At 44.9% G+C, this 17,961-nt stretch overlaps 1 protein-coding gene across 3 annotated transcripts in view; it reads right to left on the bottom strand.

The window, feature by feature from the left end:
- tex2 (testis expressed 2) overlaps window positions 1–17,961 on the bottom strand; it is a 40,620-nt gene that overhangs the window by 8,556 nt on the left and 14,103 nt on the right. For all 3 annotated transcript variants that reach the window (XM_074656753.1, XM_074656754.1, XM_074656755.1), the window contains 6 exons: window positions 9,760–11,533; window positions 6,459–6,659; window positions 4,176–4,539; window positions 3,193–3,482; window positions 2,088–2,231; window positions 1,891–1,990 (listed from right to left, as the gene is read on the bottom strand). In XM_074656753.1, the coding sequence (XP_074512854.1) occupies window positions 1,891–1,990; window positions 2,088–2,231; window positions 3,193–3,482; window positions 4,176–4,539; window positions 6,459–6,659; window positions 9,760–11,508 (2,848 nt within the window). In that variant the 5' untranslated portion in view covers window positions 11,509–11,533. The remainder of the gene's footprint in view (window positions 1–1,890; window positions 1,991–2,087; window positions 2,232–3,192; window positions 3,483–4,175; window positions 4,540–6,458; window positions 6,660–9,759; window positions 11,534–17,961) is intronic.

The following is a 17,961-nucleotide window of genomic DNA, read 5'->3' as shown; positions in this document are numbered from 1 at the left end:
GGAGCTATATCACCCAACCCTTTTTTATGTCCAATCTTATTTACTGTCTAGTAGAAGTGATACTCATAAGGTCACATAATCAATGTTAGGTACTGAATAAAAAATATATATTTAATCATATCAGCTCTCCACAAGCTTGTGAGCATTTAGTAGTTCTTGGAGCGTTGTATAAACATTGTAAATCAGATCATGCCCTCCCAACATTAAGGATTCAGGAAGCACTCGCTCTTCTTATCATCATCACAGGAGAAAAGAAATATCAACAAGATATTGAAATTAGCGATGTTACTATCGAAGCAAATTGCATCCTGTTGTGCTCACGCAGGTTTACAGCGCAGCGCTTCTCGAGACGCCAGCTCCCCCAGGACTAATTATGGGCTGGAATCAACTGATTATGCTTTGTGAGTATACTTCTGTGGGTGTTTCAGGTTCAGACAGAACACATTAATGAGCGCTGCAGACTCAGCCGTGGAAATGTGGCTGACAGGAGAATGACTCACGACTGGCTGCTTCAACCTGCTCAGACGCAGGATCAAATTAGACACAACCAACAAAAATGAGGACAGAAAAATACAAAATATGGCAACTCACACATTACATCCTTAAAGATTTGTGGAATAAATAGCAAGCTTGATTTCCTAATTTGCTCAGCTCTCTGCTTACAGTAAAAGCACCGCTAATGACTGAAACAGCTCCCGCAACCTGTTCCCTTCTTTAAAAAGCCTCACATCTCTGTATTGTCTCTGTGGCCCTGTTCAGACCTGCTATTAACATGCGTCCTCAGTGATCGGTTCACAAGTGGACAGCTCTAAGTACAGGTGTGAACGCACTCAAGACGCATTGAGATCGGATCTTTCAGACCACATTCAGAGGTGGTCTGGGCCACATATGGCCACATTCTTTTAGCGGTGTGTACGCGAATGTGTCCTGGGCCACATTGAAGGACCGCCTACTCATCTGACGTCCAGCTGGGATCCGCAGGGTTTTGCGCTCCTCAGGTGAATAGACAGGCAGACATGAGCGCTTGTCAGCATGAAAACAGCTTCTGTGCTCTACTGTATCCTGTCGGTACAACTGTATTTTACTACAATATATCTTATCTATAGGCTACATATCTACACACTATCAAAGAGCATTATTATCATAATGTTGGAGATGTGTCAGTGTTTTTGTTCCGCTGCTTGCGCAGAGGCCTCCGGGGACCGCCGGTACAATAACCTTTTATTTTGATGTTAATAAAATTTACCCAAATTCATGAATATGTAGGATATCACCACTGACATTCCTGTAATATTTCATCACAACGTCTGCTGTATTAGCCGTGTGTTTACTACGTGTTTATTTGGAAGTGAGATCGGATCACAAGTGGTCACTCATGTGGAGACGCATTCTAATTCCCGGTGTGAACAGACGTATTTAAAGCTGTCCACTTGTGGTCGGATCACTCAGGACGCACGTTAATGCCAGGTCTGAACAGGGCCTGTGTGTCTAAACAATCTTTTTGCTGGGGTTCAAGGCAGGCGGCGGGCAGGGTGAGTCAGTATCTCAGTAATGGATGAGGGGGCCCCCAAGATGTGAAGTTTAATTACTGTGGCTCAATAGAGCGAGGCGCGCAGAGGGGCTGGACTCCAGGAGAGAGGGAGAGAGGGAGAGAGGGAGAGAGGGGAAAGGTCTTAATCCAGAGAGAAGAAGAGCAAAGCTCAGGGAAGATGGAGGAATGGTATGAGAGGGGGGTGGTCTCACTATTCGGTCAGAAAGGCTGATGAACAGCCTGGGAGGTGATGATGAAGGATGGAGGATAGCAGAGGAAGGGGTAAAAGTAATCTGTATTGTAGCGGACCACCACTGTGTGGTAAACATTAACATACCTAGTGTAGCTTCTCTTCCTACCTTGGTGGTCCACGGAGGGTTTGGAGGCATGGAGGATCTTAGGAATGGAAAAGCCCATGTCCAGCTCGGTCAGAGTCAGCTCGTTCATAACATACGGCAGCTGAAACACAGAAGACATTTACACATTTAGACGCTGGGAAAAATTTTTTTCTGATCTGTTGGTTACACTGTTTGTGTGAGCTAGCGCCAGTACCCACCCTGATCTTACTGAGCTTCATCTGGATCTTTTTGGAGACGACATTGGCCCAGTATTTCTCTCCCAGGAAGTCCCAGAACATCCTTCCCACAAAGGCGTTGACCCAGGCCTCGGGCTCCACGGTCTCCTCTGAACTCCTGCGGATCTGAAGGACACACATGCAGGTGTTAGGGGTGGGAGTGACGGTGAGGAAATTTCACCAACCGGTTAATAAACTCGTGACAACACCGGCCTTTTATTCAAGAATTCAAGGTAACACAAGGTGAGTGATCGATATTCAAATGGTCATTTAGTGCTGCTGTGTTTTTGTGTAAGCTTAACCAAGCCCGTCAAAAGCAACAAGTAATAGCAGTAATGGTATTGCTTTCCTTGACCTGGGACGTGCCATGTTTGTTGACAATCCATCACAATGTGGGCAGAATGGAGAGGTGTCAATTTCTTCTCCTTCCTTGCCCTTTGTTGACGCATTGCCTGTTTCTTTTGCGCGTTACCACCATGTCACATGAGCAGAATAGCAATACAAACAAAAGGGGGGGCGGGGCTAGATCTATGAAGAAATTTGTGCTCTAATAAACAATTTAATTTAATCAGACGGGGTTCAAAGCGGGTCGGGTGAGTTGCCAACATCGCAGCAGATCCCTGACGCATTGAGGACAGTCCGCCCCCAGTTGACAGACACACCGGAAGCCCCGACCTTCCCCGCAGGGACAGAGGGCGCACTGCGCAGTGAGGTGAGGTGAGGCGAGGGGTGCTGTAAAGCTCACGGTCGGAGCTGCGAGCCACCTTCACCCCGGGGCCTTTCCGAGCCGCCTGCGCAGACCCCACCCATTGATGAAGTGGCAAAAATATTTTCAGATCATTATGAAATTGTAGAGGGCTGGATGTGAGATCACTTTGATTTCAGTTTAATTAGGCCACACAATGGTCGATTATGATTGGATAAATGTCCAACATGTTAGGCGCCATATAGACATCATCAGCAACGTTCTACCTGGTTTAGACTTTACCACTTTATTACCATAACACCTGAAAGTGGGGGGACAAAAAGTCTTGTTGATTGGTTGTGTATTTCTTTTCAGCCTTCCATGTATCCCTCTGTCTGGTACCTTTTTCGTAGTTTTGGGGCTGCTCTCGGGGCTGGGTCCGGGGCTGTCGGTGGCAGTCGGGCTTCTCTGCGGCGCCTGGGGGTTGACGTATTTGGCCATGTAGACATTATAGTCCAACAGCATCTTCTGCCTCATCCCTCCAGCGGAGCCACAGGAGGGAGCAGAGGATGCCTCTCTGTGCCGAGACTGAGGCAGCTCCTCCAGGCTCCCCCGGCTGCTGCTCCTGCTGTCGGCCTCCGGGCCTCCGCCAGACTGGGTGCTGCTGCTGCGGCTGTGGGAGGGCAAGAAGGCTACAAGTGGAGGGGGCGGCGGGGTTGCAGGATGTGATGAGTAAGGGGAGGTTAATGTGATGCAATTATGCATCAACAACATTTTCAGTGACTCAAATCAATGCATCACATTTCACATACTGTACATAATGCATGCTCGAGGCCTCGGATAGCGAGCGTCTATTTCTTATTCATTTCTCACGACGTACTGCAACACTCTGAATCAGCACGCTTTACACCAGATGACACACCGCATCCTCTCTCTGACTCATATTAGCACTGAAATAGTCATTTTTCAACATCATGTGTATCCACAAAAACAGGCTTGATATTTAGATTTCCAGTAATCCTGTTGGCTCTGCGCTGCCTTTATCACTGGACCTGCACAGTGCTAGTGTTCCCCTTTTGAATTGGGTCTTATCCTTGCAGGCTTATATCGCACAGTGGAGACCAATGCTATGATATGCTGCTTCTCTGTGCATGTAATCCTGCTGACCCGTTCACACTCATCTGTTCGCTCAGTTGAGAGGATTGGCAGTCCCTAAGCTGGGGCTTACGCACAGATCTGATGGCGGTGCAGTTACATACTCAAAGAGAATGGCTATTCTGACTGTGGGAAGTGATGTACAAATACAGAGCGTGTGTAAGGAAAGGGTGCGAGACACCGATAAACCATTTGCATCTTGGCATGTGATGCTGCAGTCTCAAACTCACCACTCTTGCAGATGCTAGGCAGAATGCCACCTCTCCCCTCTGACTTCAACCGGGACGCCAGGAGAAATCTCCGGAACCACTCTTCCTTTTCCCGACCCGTCCTCCCGAACAGGTAGACTGTCAGATCCCCCCCTCCAGAGGTCGGTCTCTTGGGTTCCTCCGCTGATCCCGATACTTCGACTTTCTCGCATTTGTCCGTTCGCTCCAGCTTCTCACTCGGCCCCGTTACTTTCTCCTCCCCGGCTTCGGGCTTCTCTCCCTGGGCCTTGGACATGAAGTCCTCCTGCTTGGCCAGCTCAATGCAAATGGGGTACTTCTTGTTCCAAACTCTCTTCCTGGCCAAGCTTTGGGGCACCAGGTAGATCTATGGGGGGGCATATAGACAAGTTCCTCAGATTTTTAGGTTGTAGTGGGCTCAGTTTTAAAACTATAGTGAAGATACTGGCATCATATGAAACTAGAAAACCTAAGGAATCCATTGGTACTGATCATGTCATACTAGCTTGTTGCTAAGGAGGCTAAATAACGCTCCAAACTTATGCTAAATTTTAGCGAGGAAAAACTGGCATGGCCATTTTCAAAGGGATCCCTTGACCTCTGACCTCAAGATATGTGAATGTAAATGGGTTCTATGGGTACCCACGAGTCTCCCCTTTACAGACATGCCCACTTTATGATAATCACATGCAGTTTGGGGGCAAGTCATAGTCAAGTCAGCACACTGACACACTGACAGTTGTTGGGCCTCAGTTTGCCATGTTATGATTTGAGCATATTTTTCATGCTAAATGCAGTACCAGCAGTATTTGTTATTGTTTTGCATTGTTAATTGATTTCCAGCAGCATATTTGCCCACTCCCATGTTGATAAGAGTATTAAATACTTGATAAATCTCCCTTTAAGGTACATTTTGAACAGATAAAATGTGTGATTAATCGCGATTAAATATTTTAATCGATTGACAGCCCTAAAAAAAATGATGGGAGTCCAACACTTATACTTTGTAGAGCACATTGAAGCTATAAACATTATGTGATAGACTTATCCCAGGGAGTGAGTGGCAGCAACTTTGGGCTTGAAAAATGTTGCTTCATGCTTGAAAATAATATTTGCACATAGAAACAAATATGAACAGATGTGATAAAAATATAAATTTAGTTTTTTCTTTTTCTGAAACTATCATTTTCTGTTTTTATTTTAGTATAATAAAAAATATTTAACCCAACATTTAGTTGCATAACCCTTTTATTTGCAAACGGTATCTTTACCTTTAACTATGATCATTATTTATTTTTAATAAAGGTGCTTACTTATATTTCTTTACATTTATTGTGTTTATATTGTAGCATCATGTACATCATTTACATGTTACATACTCCTTTATTTCTATTTTCTTACATTTCTTTATGTTTATACATCCCCTTGGGGATCAATAAAGTTTGTCTGATTCTGATTCAGTTGTGTTTCGGTTCATTGAGTGAGACGACGTGCAGTCGGAGCTCCAGTCGAGCACTGAACGATTCGGTGAACGAACCTTTTGAACGAATCCTTTTACTGAACTGGTTCTAGTGATTCAGGACACTGAATAGAACTGCATTGCCCATCACTAATGCAATTTAGTTTACATTCATTCACGCAGAAATTCTTGCTCCAGCTCAACACAACTCTCACACGGATATTAACATTGATAAAATGCTAGCATTGCATGGTTGATGTGTTATCTGGGCTGTGTGTAGCTATGTGGTATTATGTGTGTGGGAGGGGAGGTAACGGATCTTGACTGTGAGCAGAAAAAATGCATGTTTGGGGACTTCTATAAACATTCAAGAGAGGCTAAACACGATAATGATGGGGAAATTACACTTTAGGGAGCCACTCAGTTGCAGAAGAAGGAGAGAAGGGCAGCTGCTGCATGATGAGGACGACCATAATGACCCCTTTGCTCCGTGATATACTGTCCTGCCTTCAGATATACAAAACCATCGAGTCAGCACACTGCTAGACAAGACGCAAAGTCGTGTGTACAGGGTCAGCGACCTGTGATATTCACTCCATGTTCACACACGCTATGTGACAATGAAAATGAGCAGCGTTGTCACTGAACTTGACCTATTAGCAAGCATGCACTCAGGCAAAGGCAAATCTGAGGAGACGTGTGCTTGATGTCACTATGTGTTAAGCACCGAGGAGCCGGCAGACACACTCTTCACACATTAACATCTTTCCTTCTCTCTAATATCTCTCTTCTCATTATTACCCCCAACACACCCACAGCCACCACACCTTGCTGTCCGTGAGGTCGTAGATCTTCTGGCTGATGTAGGTGACGTCGGGTTTGGGCTCGTTGTGCGTGGCGCGGCGGGAGATGTTGCGGTTGGGCTTGGACAGACGCAGGACGGAGCCCTCTAGGCGGACGTAAACAGAGTGGGTCAGGGTGGCGTGGTACATCTCCGGGTCGTAGCTGTAGATCTCATTCATCCAGCCCTGAGAGAGTGAGGGTGGGGGAGAAGGGAGGAAGAGTTTTAATTGACATGGACAGATAAGACAGCACAGATAAACACACCAGACTCCCAGTCAAACACGGTTTACATGAGGTTACTGGCGAGATGATATCGGTGTTTATACTGTGCAAAGATTTATTGTTTTTGTTGTTATTTTTCCGGCTGGCGTATTTACCCATCTACTCAAATTTCATGTTTGAACTTTCCTCTGTCAGATGTTTTTTGTGTTGTTTGAGGGACGACAGCAGATAGCATCGTTTCACTGCCTGTGAAGATTCAAAGTCATTCAGCTCAAAAGGATATCTCAGAAAAAGTAAGTGAGAGGCAGGTAAGTGTGAAGTGAAAGAAAACTGAACTGGCTGTTTGGTGTTGAGGATGTTTCGAGGCTGATATTGATTACATGAGTTGGTTTTTTTAACATAACATAAGCACATTTTGATGGCGGCTGTAGCTCAGTGGGTCGAGTGGGTCGTCCTTTAGCCGCAAGTTTGGCGGTTCGATCACAATTTCCTACTCTCTGCATGTCGAAGTGTCCTTCAGCGAGACACTGCCACTGCCCACTGTTCCTACAACGCTTAGGATGGGTTAAATGCAGAGGTCAAATTTCATGTATGTACCTGTACGTATATGACGGATGTAATAAACGTTACCTGAAGGCCACCGTAGTTCTCCGACACGCTTGTGAAACTGATGTAATGTGAGCCGCAGAGTGTAAAACCGTGGTACCGACAGTCGCTGTCGGACTCCCGTTGCTCCTAAAGTAGTGTTATTATGGTAAAGATGGCCTCTGAGCGAGGCGAACGGCGTTACCACGGTTTTGTACTCGGCGGCACACATTACCGCAGTCTTGGAAAGGGAGGCATGAGCGGAGGGGTACTCAGTTGGTTGCAACCACACCACTAGATGTCGCAAAATCCCACACACTGTACCTTTAGAGAAAAACCTTTAAGTTCTCCCTGATGGACAAAATGACGACCGTAAACATATCTTTGACATTCTCTGTGCTGCAATTTCTTGTTACTTATCGACCAACACAGTTACCGATAACCAATATATCTGTGATTCCCTAATATCACAACTTATTGTTGGACTCTACTCTTAAAACATGAAAACAAATTTAGGGATACAATGATTTTGTCTCCCAACTGTCATCAATACCCATCACTCCTTGCAGTACTTTTTCTATGATCATAATCAAATCACATTTTTCAAAACAAAACTCTAACTCAGAGGTGCGGTGCCACAAAGTTCATACACCACAACAAAAGATAAAGTGGGCCATCTGAAACACTGACTCTTTGTTGATCCTCGCAGGAAGAGAAAGATGCTGCACTTGAGTGCTCTGGGGGTCCATCGTTCAAAATGTGTGTATCATGTTCTGCAAAACCGCAGTGCTCCTCTTTTGGAACAGCTGTGCCCTCTGGCCATAAGGCTCTCCTGTGCAACAGCTTGGTACCCACGAAGGCACACACACACACACACACACACACACACACACACACACACACACACACACACACACACACACACGCATATACAAGTACACATGCTTACATAACTCCCTAAAACACTTCTCTTCTAGCAGAGTTTCTACAGCGCTGAGCGAGGTTAACTGAGAACTGGGGGGGCAAATGTGGCAGCCGCTCTCTTTCAAATGTTTGGTTCAAAGCAACACTGTGGCCGCCACTGGAGGAGAAAGTGTAATAAAACCTCAGTGTGTTGCTGCTGGTCCCCGTGAGGCTGGATGGAGTTTAATTCTCATCTTACCTCCCACCTTATCAGTCCCAAAGGAGGCCCTGTGAGCAAAGCCAATTCAATTGAAACAACAGGGGAAATTTCAGTGCTTGGCGAGGGCGAAAGCGAAGAACATGTCGTCTAAAGATACAAAACAAAAGCTACTACAAATCAGCTTATGCTTGTAAACAAACACAGACATTATCTCACTTAGGATGGTTTCTCCAAGGCGTCGATTAGATAACACGCAGTGCCAGAGCCATATATCACACGGATGCTATCAGTTACATGTGTAAGGCCTGTAAGGCTATATCTAATATAGGTTATCTTGACTTGTGGCTATATAATACAAGGTGTTTTTTGCGAGTTTGCATTAAAGTCTGTCACATTTCTGTAAATCTGTGCAAAGCATGCAGCAAGAGACCTTAAAGGGATGGTTGGGGTGTTTTGTCAGTGTATTACTTACAGTAGATGACGGTCGGTACACCACCAGTTTGGAGAAACAGACAGGAGTTACAGACACCGGAGCAAAGCAATGTACTGCTGTGGATGGGGCCGGGGCCGGGGCCGGCAAAAATCAATATCACTTTAAGCGTACACTATATCTAGAATATTTCTGCCAGTTTACCTTGCCGTCAGACAGCTATCCAGTCTATGTTTCCAATGGGGAACTGAAGCAGATATCTATGCTCCCACCAAAGCAACCAAACTAGTAATTTTACTTCGCAGAACACGGGAGTCGCTGGTCTGCCGCTGCCTCGATTGGTTAGCTTGTTTGTGTTATTGTGTGACTTTGGTTAGTTCAGATTCACAAAAGTCACACAATAGCACAAACAGACTAACTGATCAATGTAGCGGTAGACCAGCGACTCCCGTGTTCTGCGAAGTAAAATTACAGGTTTTTCCAATGGAGTCTGGCGGCTTTGGCGAGAGCATAGATAGATACAACAGCTTCAGTTCCCCGTCTGAAAGAGCTGTCTGACGGCATGGTAAAGCAGTGAAAGTATTCTAAATATAGTGTACACTTAAACTGATAATTATTCTTTTAGGTGGCTAAAATATGTTTTGCTGCTGGCCCCGTCCACAGCAGTACATTACTGTGCTTCCTCACGGTACCGGGGGGTGTACCGACCGTCATCTACTGTAGGTAATACACTGACTATGGATAAGTACCTCATACAACCCCACTTCAAAACACCTGAACTATCCCTTTAATGGTAGTCCAGTGAAGCAAGGACACCTGCTAAAAAAAAGCCAAGATCTTTAAGAAGAAGATCCAACCAGTTTATATTTTGAAGTTAAATAGCTGACGGTCCAAACTTGGCCACCCATGCCCGGCTTTGTCTCACCTTGAAGGTTCCCGGTTCTTTGATATCCAGCTGGGCCACATTCCAGTGCTCTATCCTTCGCCTCCCTCTCCTCGTCCCTGATGAGGAGCGTCGAGGAGAGGACAGCCAGAGGACCAGCAAGGCCAGCATGAACCCAGCCACTATCCCATGCACCACCGCACATACATATGGTGGCACTGGAAGGACTATATACCAGTACACCAACTGTGCAAGGAAGATGAGGCCAGTCACAGGCACGTTCTCCAACTCCTCCTCCTCCTCCTCCTCCTCTTCCTCCTCTCTCTCCTCCTCCTCCGTGTCGAGTTCACTACACAACCCAGTACTACCAGTATGGGGCTGCCGGGACCCGGGTCGATCCCCGTCTGGTGTTTCTGTATCGGTGCACAACTCAAAGTCTTCACTGTACAGTTCACAGAAGTCCTCGTCTTCCTGTCGGGCTACCAGGGCCGACATGGAGCAGCGGCCCAGAGTGAGAGAGGGAGACTTGGGGAAAGTGGATGAGGAGGCCTGGGTGAAAGCCGGGGTTGGTGCAAGTGATGGGAAGGAGAAGAAAACAGAATCCGGACCCTTGCCCGTGGGGGTTTCTTCCTCTTCCGCCCCGTCCTCCTCCTTGATGCTATAATTGTTGTTACCTTCTGTGTGTCCGTTTACCGCCGCCGCTCCGCTGAGCTCTGACGCACTGGAGGACAGCGATTTGGCACGATGAGCGGCACTTCCAACGGCTCCCACGCCAGACTCATCCCCCATGATCTTACTAAAAAGCTGCAGGGGGTCCGACATCACCTCCGACAGCCGGCGCCTGGTGTCCTCTATCCTGGCCTCCACCTCTTGGACCTTGAAGAAAGACCTGCCATCCGGGGACATGATGGGGGACGAAGGGGCTGTTTTGGAGTCTCCACCTGCTTTCGTGACAATGACGGGGCTGGAGCACAAGCGAGGCTGGGAGAACTGTTTGAAAAGCTGCATGTTGCGAGGCGGAGGCCGCTGGGACGGCTGCACTTGCTGCTGCTGCTGATGAGGGGGGTGATGGAGATAGTGATGAAGAGGCCCCTCCTGATGTTCGGCCTTCGAGGTGTCCGTGGAGAAAGAGTTGACAAAAGATTTCATTAAGTGGCGGTGCCGTGCGTGCGACGGCGCAACAGTGGTGGGCGCCGGAGAGGTGTCTCGAGACTCGACTTCATTGGACAAGGACCTGACCAGGCTGAGGAACGGCTTGGAGGAGGACGGCGCCGCTGACTTGCAAGGGGAGGAGGAGCTGGAGCTCGTGGACGGGGGATTGGCTGAGGGTCGGTCAGAGGGCCAGGAGGAGCTGGCAGGAGGGGTGGAGCTCATGTGGGGGTGCGTGGAGGTGGGGATAATAGTCATGGGGTCTGAGGGCTGCACAGACAGGGTGGTGGATGAAACAGGGAGCACAGCAGCTCCAGAGGACGTCTCCACACCGGCGGATTCAAACAGCAGCTCCTCTTTCGCCTCCAAGGCTGTGGCGACAGACTGCTCGTCCACCCCAGAAGCTTCTAGACCTTGAAGTCCCCCTGCACCATCGATGTCCGACTTAGCCCCGGCGGATCCGACACCATAGAGCTCCTCATCCTCGTCGTCTTCCTCTTTCCCCAGAGCAGAGAAGTGGATGGTGATGGTGTCACGGGAGAGGGAGCGCTGCACCTGCAGCTTGGGTCCGGGGGCGTGACGAGGGGGAGGAGTGTCAGCATGCTGGCCACTTCCCCTGCTGCTGCTGCCCTGACTGCTCATCACCACCCGGCACAGGGCTCACAGCCTGGTAGGGGACAGACGGAGACAGAAGAAGCACACTGTTAATGAAACCTCGGTGCAAGGATGGAGGTTCAGAAATAAGCAATTGGATTAAATAACTCCAGAGATCCCCACATGCTCTACACAAACACAGTACATAGGACAGCAGAGAACAGCCCCGCAGCTCTCTATTCATTCTAATGTGAGTAGACTGGACAGGTATGTCCATGCTCCCCAATCCATTAGCCCCCATTATGCAAGGCTTTGGCTGACAGACTGAGTTGCTCTCAGGCCTGGCCTCTCTCCGTCTTACCAGCATCCTACTCACTCGTTCACCCCAGCTATGGCGACATGATTAATGGAACACATGAGCCTTGAGGAGAGGGGTCATCAGCATTTCAGCTGTATTTAACTACTCCTCCCTCCACGGGGGGGCAAACTGCAGCTGACTAAATGCTGTGAGGGGGTGAAGATGAGACAGGAGAAAACAAAAGGAAGGCTGCTATTCTGCCTAGTGGATGGAAAATCATTATTATTGGATGGAAATTATTATTTGTATTTGATTATTTAACTTGAACCTACATTGAGTTGTTTTGTCCACATGGGGGCAGTGTAGCAAGCTGGAATCATTGACATATTGTCACCAGGCGGTACCACTTCTCGTTGCAAAAAAATGGCTAAAATGCCGAACTCAAGGCTTCAAAACAAACCAAGTCCACAAACCAATGGGTGACGTCACGTTGACTACGTCCACTCCCAGACCAGACAACGCCGTGGTAACGACCTGTCAATCACAAGGTAGCCCCGCCCTAAAGCATCCCCTGCTTTATGGTCTATCTGACTCTAAATGGGACCATAATTTACTAAATGAACATCATGCTGTATTGAAGAAGACTTGAAACTAGCGATTGAGACCGTAAACTCATGTTTACAATGTTTACTGAGGTAATAAATCAAGAGAGAAGTAGGCTCATTTTCTCATAGACTTCTATACAATCAGACTTCTTTTTGCAACCAGAGGAGTCGCCCCCTGCTGGCTGTTAGAGAGAATGCAGGTTTAAGACACTTCAGCATTGGCTTCACTTTCCAGACTTGGAGTTGCCCACTAGCTATAACTGATGGTAATTTAACCCATTGTTCATATAAAAATATCAATTAATGCAGCTTTAAACTGACGTGGTAAAAAAAAAAAGGTTGAGACCTCATGTGTACTAATTCATTTAAAATAATGAACCTCAAAATCAACAGAACTCATTTATATTCACAGCTCAAATACTGTTCTGATACTGCTCATTTCATTTGTTGTGTTCGTCATTTAGTCCTTAAATTGAATCTCTTACTAGGCTAATAACTGTCATGTATTGCATTATTTCTGAGCTTTATGGGATCGTAAAAAAAACATAAATATATACATAAATATGACAAACCCTCCTTCCCCCCCACCCACGCGTAACAATATGCAGGACATAATCACACAACAAGGCAGCTGTTAGGCTCCAGTGATCACGGGCACAAGGCGTCTATTGTACAGTCTCAACACAGCGGAACCAGAGTCATTCATCACGCTGTGATTTCACTGAATGAGGCCTCAAGTTGTTATTGAGTTATTGTGCCTGTTTATTCTTCCACGTCGCAGAGAGTCCATCATCCCTGGTTAGCATTATCAAACAGGCGCACACAGAAAGACACACAAACATGCTGTTTGCACACACACACACACACGGTTGATAGAAATGCCCTGTAATGGAAGGAGGAGGGAAACAACAGAGCAGTTAGCTTGTGTGATTGTCTGCGTTTCTGAGAAAGCCCCGACGTCCCTCGGGGCTCTCCGGCTGGCGCTGCATCTCCAGAGATTGTATTTGCTGGGATGGAATAACAGAGCATTTGACTTTCCCAGCCAGCCTTTCACTTGGCTGTGCTACAGTGGGTTTGTGTGTGTGTGTTGCTTCTGCCATGGCTGTGCTGGGGGCAAAGCAGATCGAATAAAAACAAGGAGAAAGAGACACAGAAAAGAGAGCAACAAAAAAGACGAAAGATGAAGAGCCACGGGGGTGGAGGGTCTGTAGGGGCCGCAGACGACCTTTCAGAGACAAGCTTTTTGAAGTGGGATCCACTTAAAGACGGCAGAGACGGAGAGACAGAACGGCGAGGACGACACAGAGGAGAGAGTGATGTAGAGGAGAGAGGAGACGGAGGAGAGGGACAGAGCCGTGGAGGTGGAAGTGGTTGTTGTTGTCGTCATCACAGCCTGAAGGACGGATTAAAACACCGTGGAGGTCGACCGGGTGAGCAGAGGAGGACGGTTCCAAGTTGGTTTAAAGAGGGCGTAGCCAAAAGACACATGCAAAACCATGATGAATAAATTTCATATTCTACAACAGTCATGTTTAGTAGGCTGATGGTGTATATTGTTTGTGTATGTAATGTCCACATGCATACACAAATGAAAAGGCAAGACAATGATTTTGATCGAAAGAAAATGAATCAGAAACTATTTTGATAATCAAATTTCCAGTTTCTTAAATACGAGAATGTGTCATAAATCACAGCAACTACGGTTGCACAATTAGTCTAAATTTTATCGAAATCGCAATATGGCCTACTGCAATTTTCAAATCGCAGTTGTTAAAGGTGGAATGTGTCAAAAAAACATTTAAAATGAAATGTTGTGGTGCTGCAGAGACATCCTGGCCTACACGTCATATTCTACAGACTAAAGGAAACATCTTTGTTTGATAAAGATCTCCGCAAAAATCTCACCATAATCATTTTAATATGTATTTCAATGAAAATGAGAATAATGGTGTAAAATGATCATTCCCTATAATATCACAAATCACATCGCAATTGCAATATCAGCCAAATTAAAAGCAGTTAAATATATTTTTTCAAAATCGTTCAGCCGTAATAGAAAAACTGGGTTTTGGATTGTTTCTCAGACAAAACAAGCTATTTTAAGATGACATTTTGGGCTCGAGGAAGTTGTGATCGGTGTTTTTCACAACCTTTTGGCCTTTTAATAGACTAAACAATAATCGGTTAAGTATCACCAGATGAATTGATAATGAAAATAATTGTAAGTTGCATTATAAAGAAAGTTTAAATTGTCTTAGCTCTCTATAGCGAGTGTTTCCCTAACATTTTTTCTGCAGGACCGACTTTTTTAAAAAGACTAACCATCGTGACCAAACTCACAACAGGCCTTATATCTTTTAAGCATGACAGGAGTGAATTTGTGAGTAAATGAACGTTCCTGACCTTTTTTTTTCAAAGATTTTATTATTAACATATAAATATAATATAATAACATATATATAAATATAAATCATTAAATGGGAAAGCTCCAACTCATCTCTCAGACTTTTTATCAAGGACACTTCTGACTGTCCTTAGGTCAACGTTAAAGATCAGGGATGACCGAGCCTTTTCAGTTGCAGCGCCAACACTCTGCAACGCTCTGCATGTTCCAGAGCTGTACATTTTGGGCTGCCCGCCACACCGCCTGTTTTTAAATCAAACCTCAAAACGGATTTTTATTCCTTGGCTTTTGGCTCGGCATGAGAGTTGCCTTTTTTAATCCTTTTTTTCTTTTCTATTGGCCTTAATACTTTTATTATTGTAATGTCCTGTTGGTTTTATTGTGTTGTTTTTATCTTTAATTGTACAGCACTTTTGTTGTTTTTAAATGTGCTTTATAAATTAATTTGGATTGGATTTTTACTACCATTTCTGCATCACCTTATCTTATCTTGAAGAGGTAAACCAGTCATTTCGAAGAGGTATACGTTTGATAAATCACAACTTTGTTTTATGCATTTGTTAATGAAAACATATACACATGTTAAATACTTTATAAACGAGACCAAATGAATGCATTTAGGCGGAGTTAACAGGATCTCGTTTTTTTCCTCTTATCAGTAAAACAAACAGAATGTACGCTACCCTTTCATATTGGATTCAGTGTTATACGTAGGCTACAATTATCAGAACAATACCAACAATCATGTGGAGCCCGGCCCAGTCTTTGGGAATGACTGCTCTATAGGCTTATATGAAGCTACATGGGGATCAAAATATACCTAATTTTGTATACACCTCTATGTTATTTCCTTGAACATTTCAATACAGTTAAAGACATTTTTATAAAGCTCAAACATACGTAAACTAGTGTATGTACTGCTATGAACATGTCTGGAGCAGGTTGAATAAAGTGAAATTTGCCAGACGTTTTGCAGACACACCCACCGTTTTAGTTGTTTCCTCTCATCAGTGCACCACTGCCATTAAAAAGCCCCGTGTGTTTGTTTTAGCTGCTTCTGGATGAGGATGAGGATGAGGACGAGGAGAGGAGTCTGGCACGGAGACAAGACTCATCCAATTAATCAAAGCGAGCAGGGCCACTCTAATCATCCAAAGCCAGCCCCCTCGAGAGACCAGAGAGGAGGGGAGGGAGCTTACAGTTTTTCTCGATTGTTTACACACATTTTCTGAAAGCATGCCTCATACTCTCAGAACTCTACACACAAATCAAAAAACACACACACAATGGGCAAAACCCCTCAATTCTCCTGCAAAATGAAACTTTACATTCAAAACAATGTTATTTCTTCTCAAAATGGTATTTTGTTTTCAAATGACACACACAAACCATCATATGAATAGACATTTATAAGAACCAGTTGAACACTGATGTGTTCAATGTAAAACACTATGATGAATGGAAAACACTTCTTCTCCATTCATCATAATGACGTAGGCCTTTTTTTTGTTCAGTGTTACACTTACTACAGACAGTACTTACATAAGTGTGTTGTAAAATATTTTTGAATATTGTTTTTATACTCAGAACACACAAATACACGGTAACAAATATATTTTATTTTCCCCACAAAAACAATGTACACAGTGTACATCCCAACCAACACAAAGTTGCACATACAGTGGTCTACATACAAAACAACAGAAGAATTTACTGTATACAGTTACAGTAAAAAAAAACACGAAAAAAACAACTATGCTGCATCCTCTCTTCTGTTTCGGTCTGGCCACAGCACCTCATCCACATCACAAGCAATGTTTTCCCTGGCCAAGCAGCGGGGGAAATATCGCTTAGCATGTCGAATCCAGCCATGAAAAGCATCAACTGCTATATCTCCACATGCGTCTTCCATAGCTTGGAGAAGGGGTATACGCGTTTGTGGATTTCGGTCATACACTTTCCATGATTGCTAATTGTAACACTGTGTGACAGGTGTTTGCCCATGTGATGAGTCAGTGTGCATAGTAGGGCAATTGACTTTAGAATTTTGAATGACAGTGTGTTCCTTGTGAAAACGAGATTTTCTTCATGAAAATTGTGCCAAATGCAGAGAATTGTGTGTAGTGTTTTGAAAAAAGCGTGTTTTAGAACTGCAATTTGAGTGTAAAGCAGGAATTGTGCTTGTAGTTTAGCAGAATTGGTTCAGGGGGTTGGTGCATGAGTTACATGTTGTGGTCATTGTGTGTCAAGTACCAGTATTTGTGTGTAAACAATTGAGAAAAACTGTAAAAGCAGCCGGGTATAAGAATGATATAAGAGGGTGAACAGACAGTGGAAAAAGGAAAAAGGGAAGCAAAGTAAACCCAGGAGACTGGAGAAAAAAGCAGAAATAAATGTGTGCAGTGAACTACTTCTACATTAAAAAAAAAAATGTTTTTGTAATATTTGATATCCAAATAGATTACATTTCCTCTCTAAATCCCTTCACGCCTCTACTCGAAATACATCATTCAAATGTACTTCATAAAAAAAGATGAGTGGTGAAGAGGAGGGCGGTACAGAGTGGGCGCTGAAATAGAGATGGAGATGTATTTATGGTCAACAGTTTGCGCCGCCTTCAGCATAATGAGTCTCTCAGCTGAATGAACCACTGAAAACCACCAATTTACTCCATTTTTTTTGAAGAGCCAAGAAGCGCTCTTAATTGATTTAACACCTCCAGCTGTGTCTGAAAAAGCAGCAATTGGCTACAGTTTTCTTTATTTTTGGCTAAAAACCACAGCTGATATTCGAGGTCTGACAGATGCTGCAGCAGATTCCATATGTGCATACTTTTTTTCCTTTTTTTTGACAGACACCCGGTCTCCCTCTTCTCTCTTTGCATTTGATGGATGGGTAGATACTTCTGGACTCTCACACACACATCCTGACAAATATCAGACCCTGAAGAGGTGTGTGTGGAGTGTGAAGGGTGAGGAACCCACTGTCCTCATACAAGAGTCCCACCACACCACGGAGCATGGACCAAGGTACATTTTCACACTTAGAGATCATTGTTGTGAAGGTTAGAGTTAGAAATGACAGCAAAAGTTTGACATTTTTGGGAAATATGCTTCACTTTCTGGTGGAGAGTTGGCTGAGAACCCAGTTAGCTTAGCACAGACACCAGGAAACAAGGGGAAACAGCTATTTTG

This window comes from Sebastes fasciatus, chromosome 13 (assembly GCF_043250625.1).
Source record: "Sebastes fasciatus isolate fSebFas1 chromosome 13, fSebFas1.pri, whole genome shotgun sequence".
NCBI lineage: Eukaryota > Metazoa > Chordata > Actinopteri > Perciformes > Sebastidae > Sebastes > Sebastes fasciatus.
The sequence above is the reverse complement of the archived record's forward strand: the minus strand, read 5'-3'. Positions and strand labels throughout refer to the sequence as shown.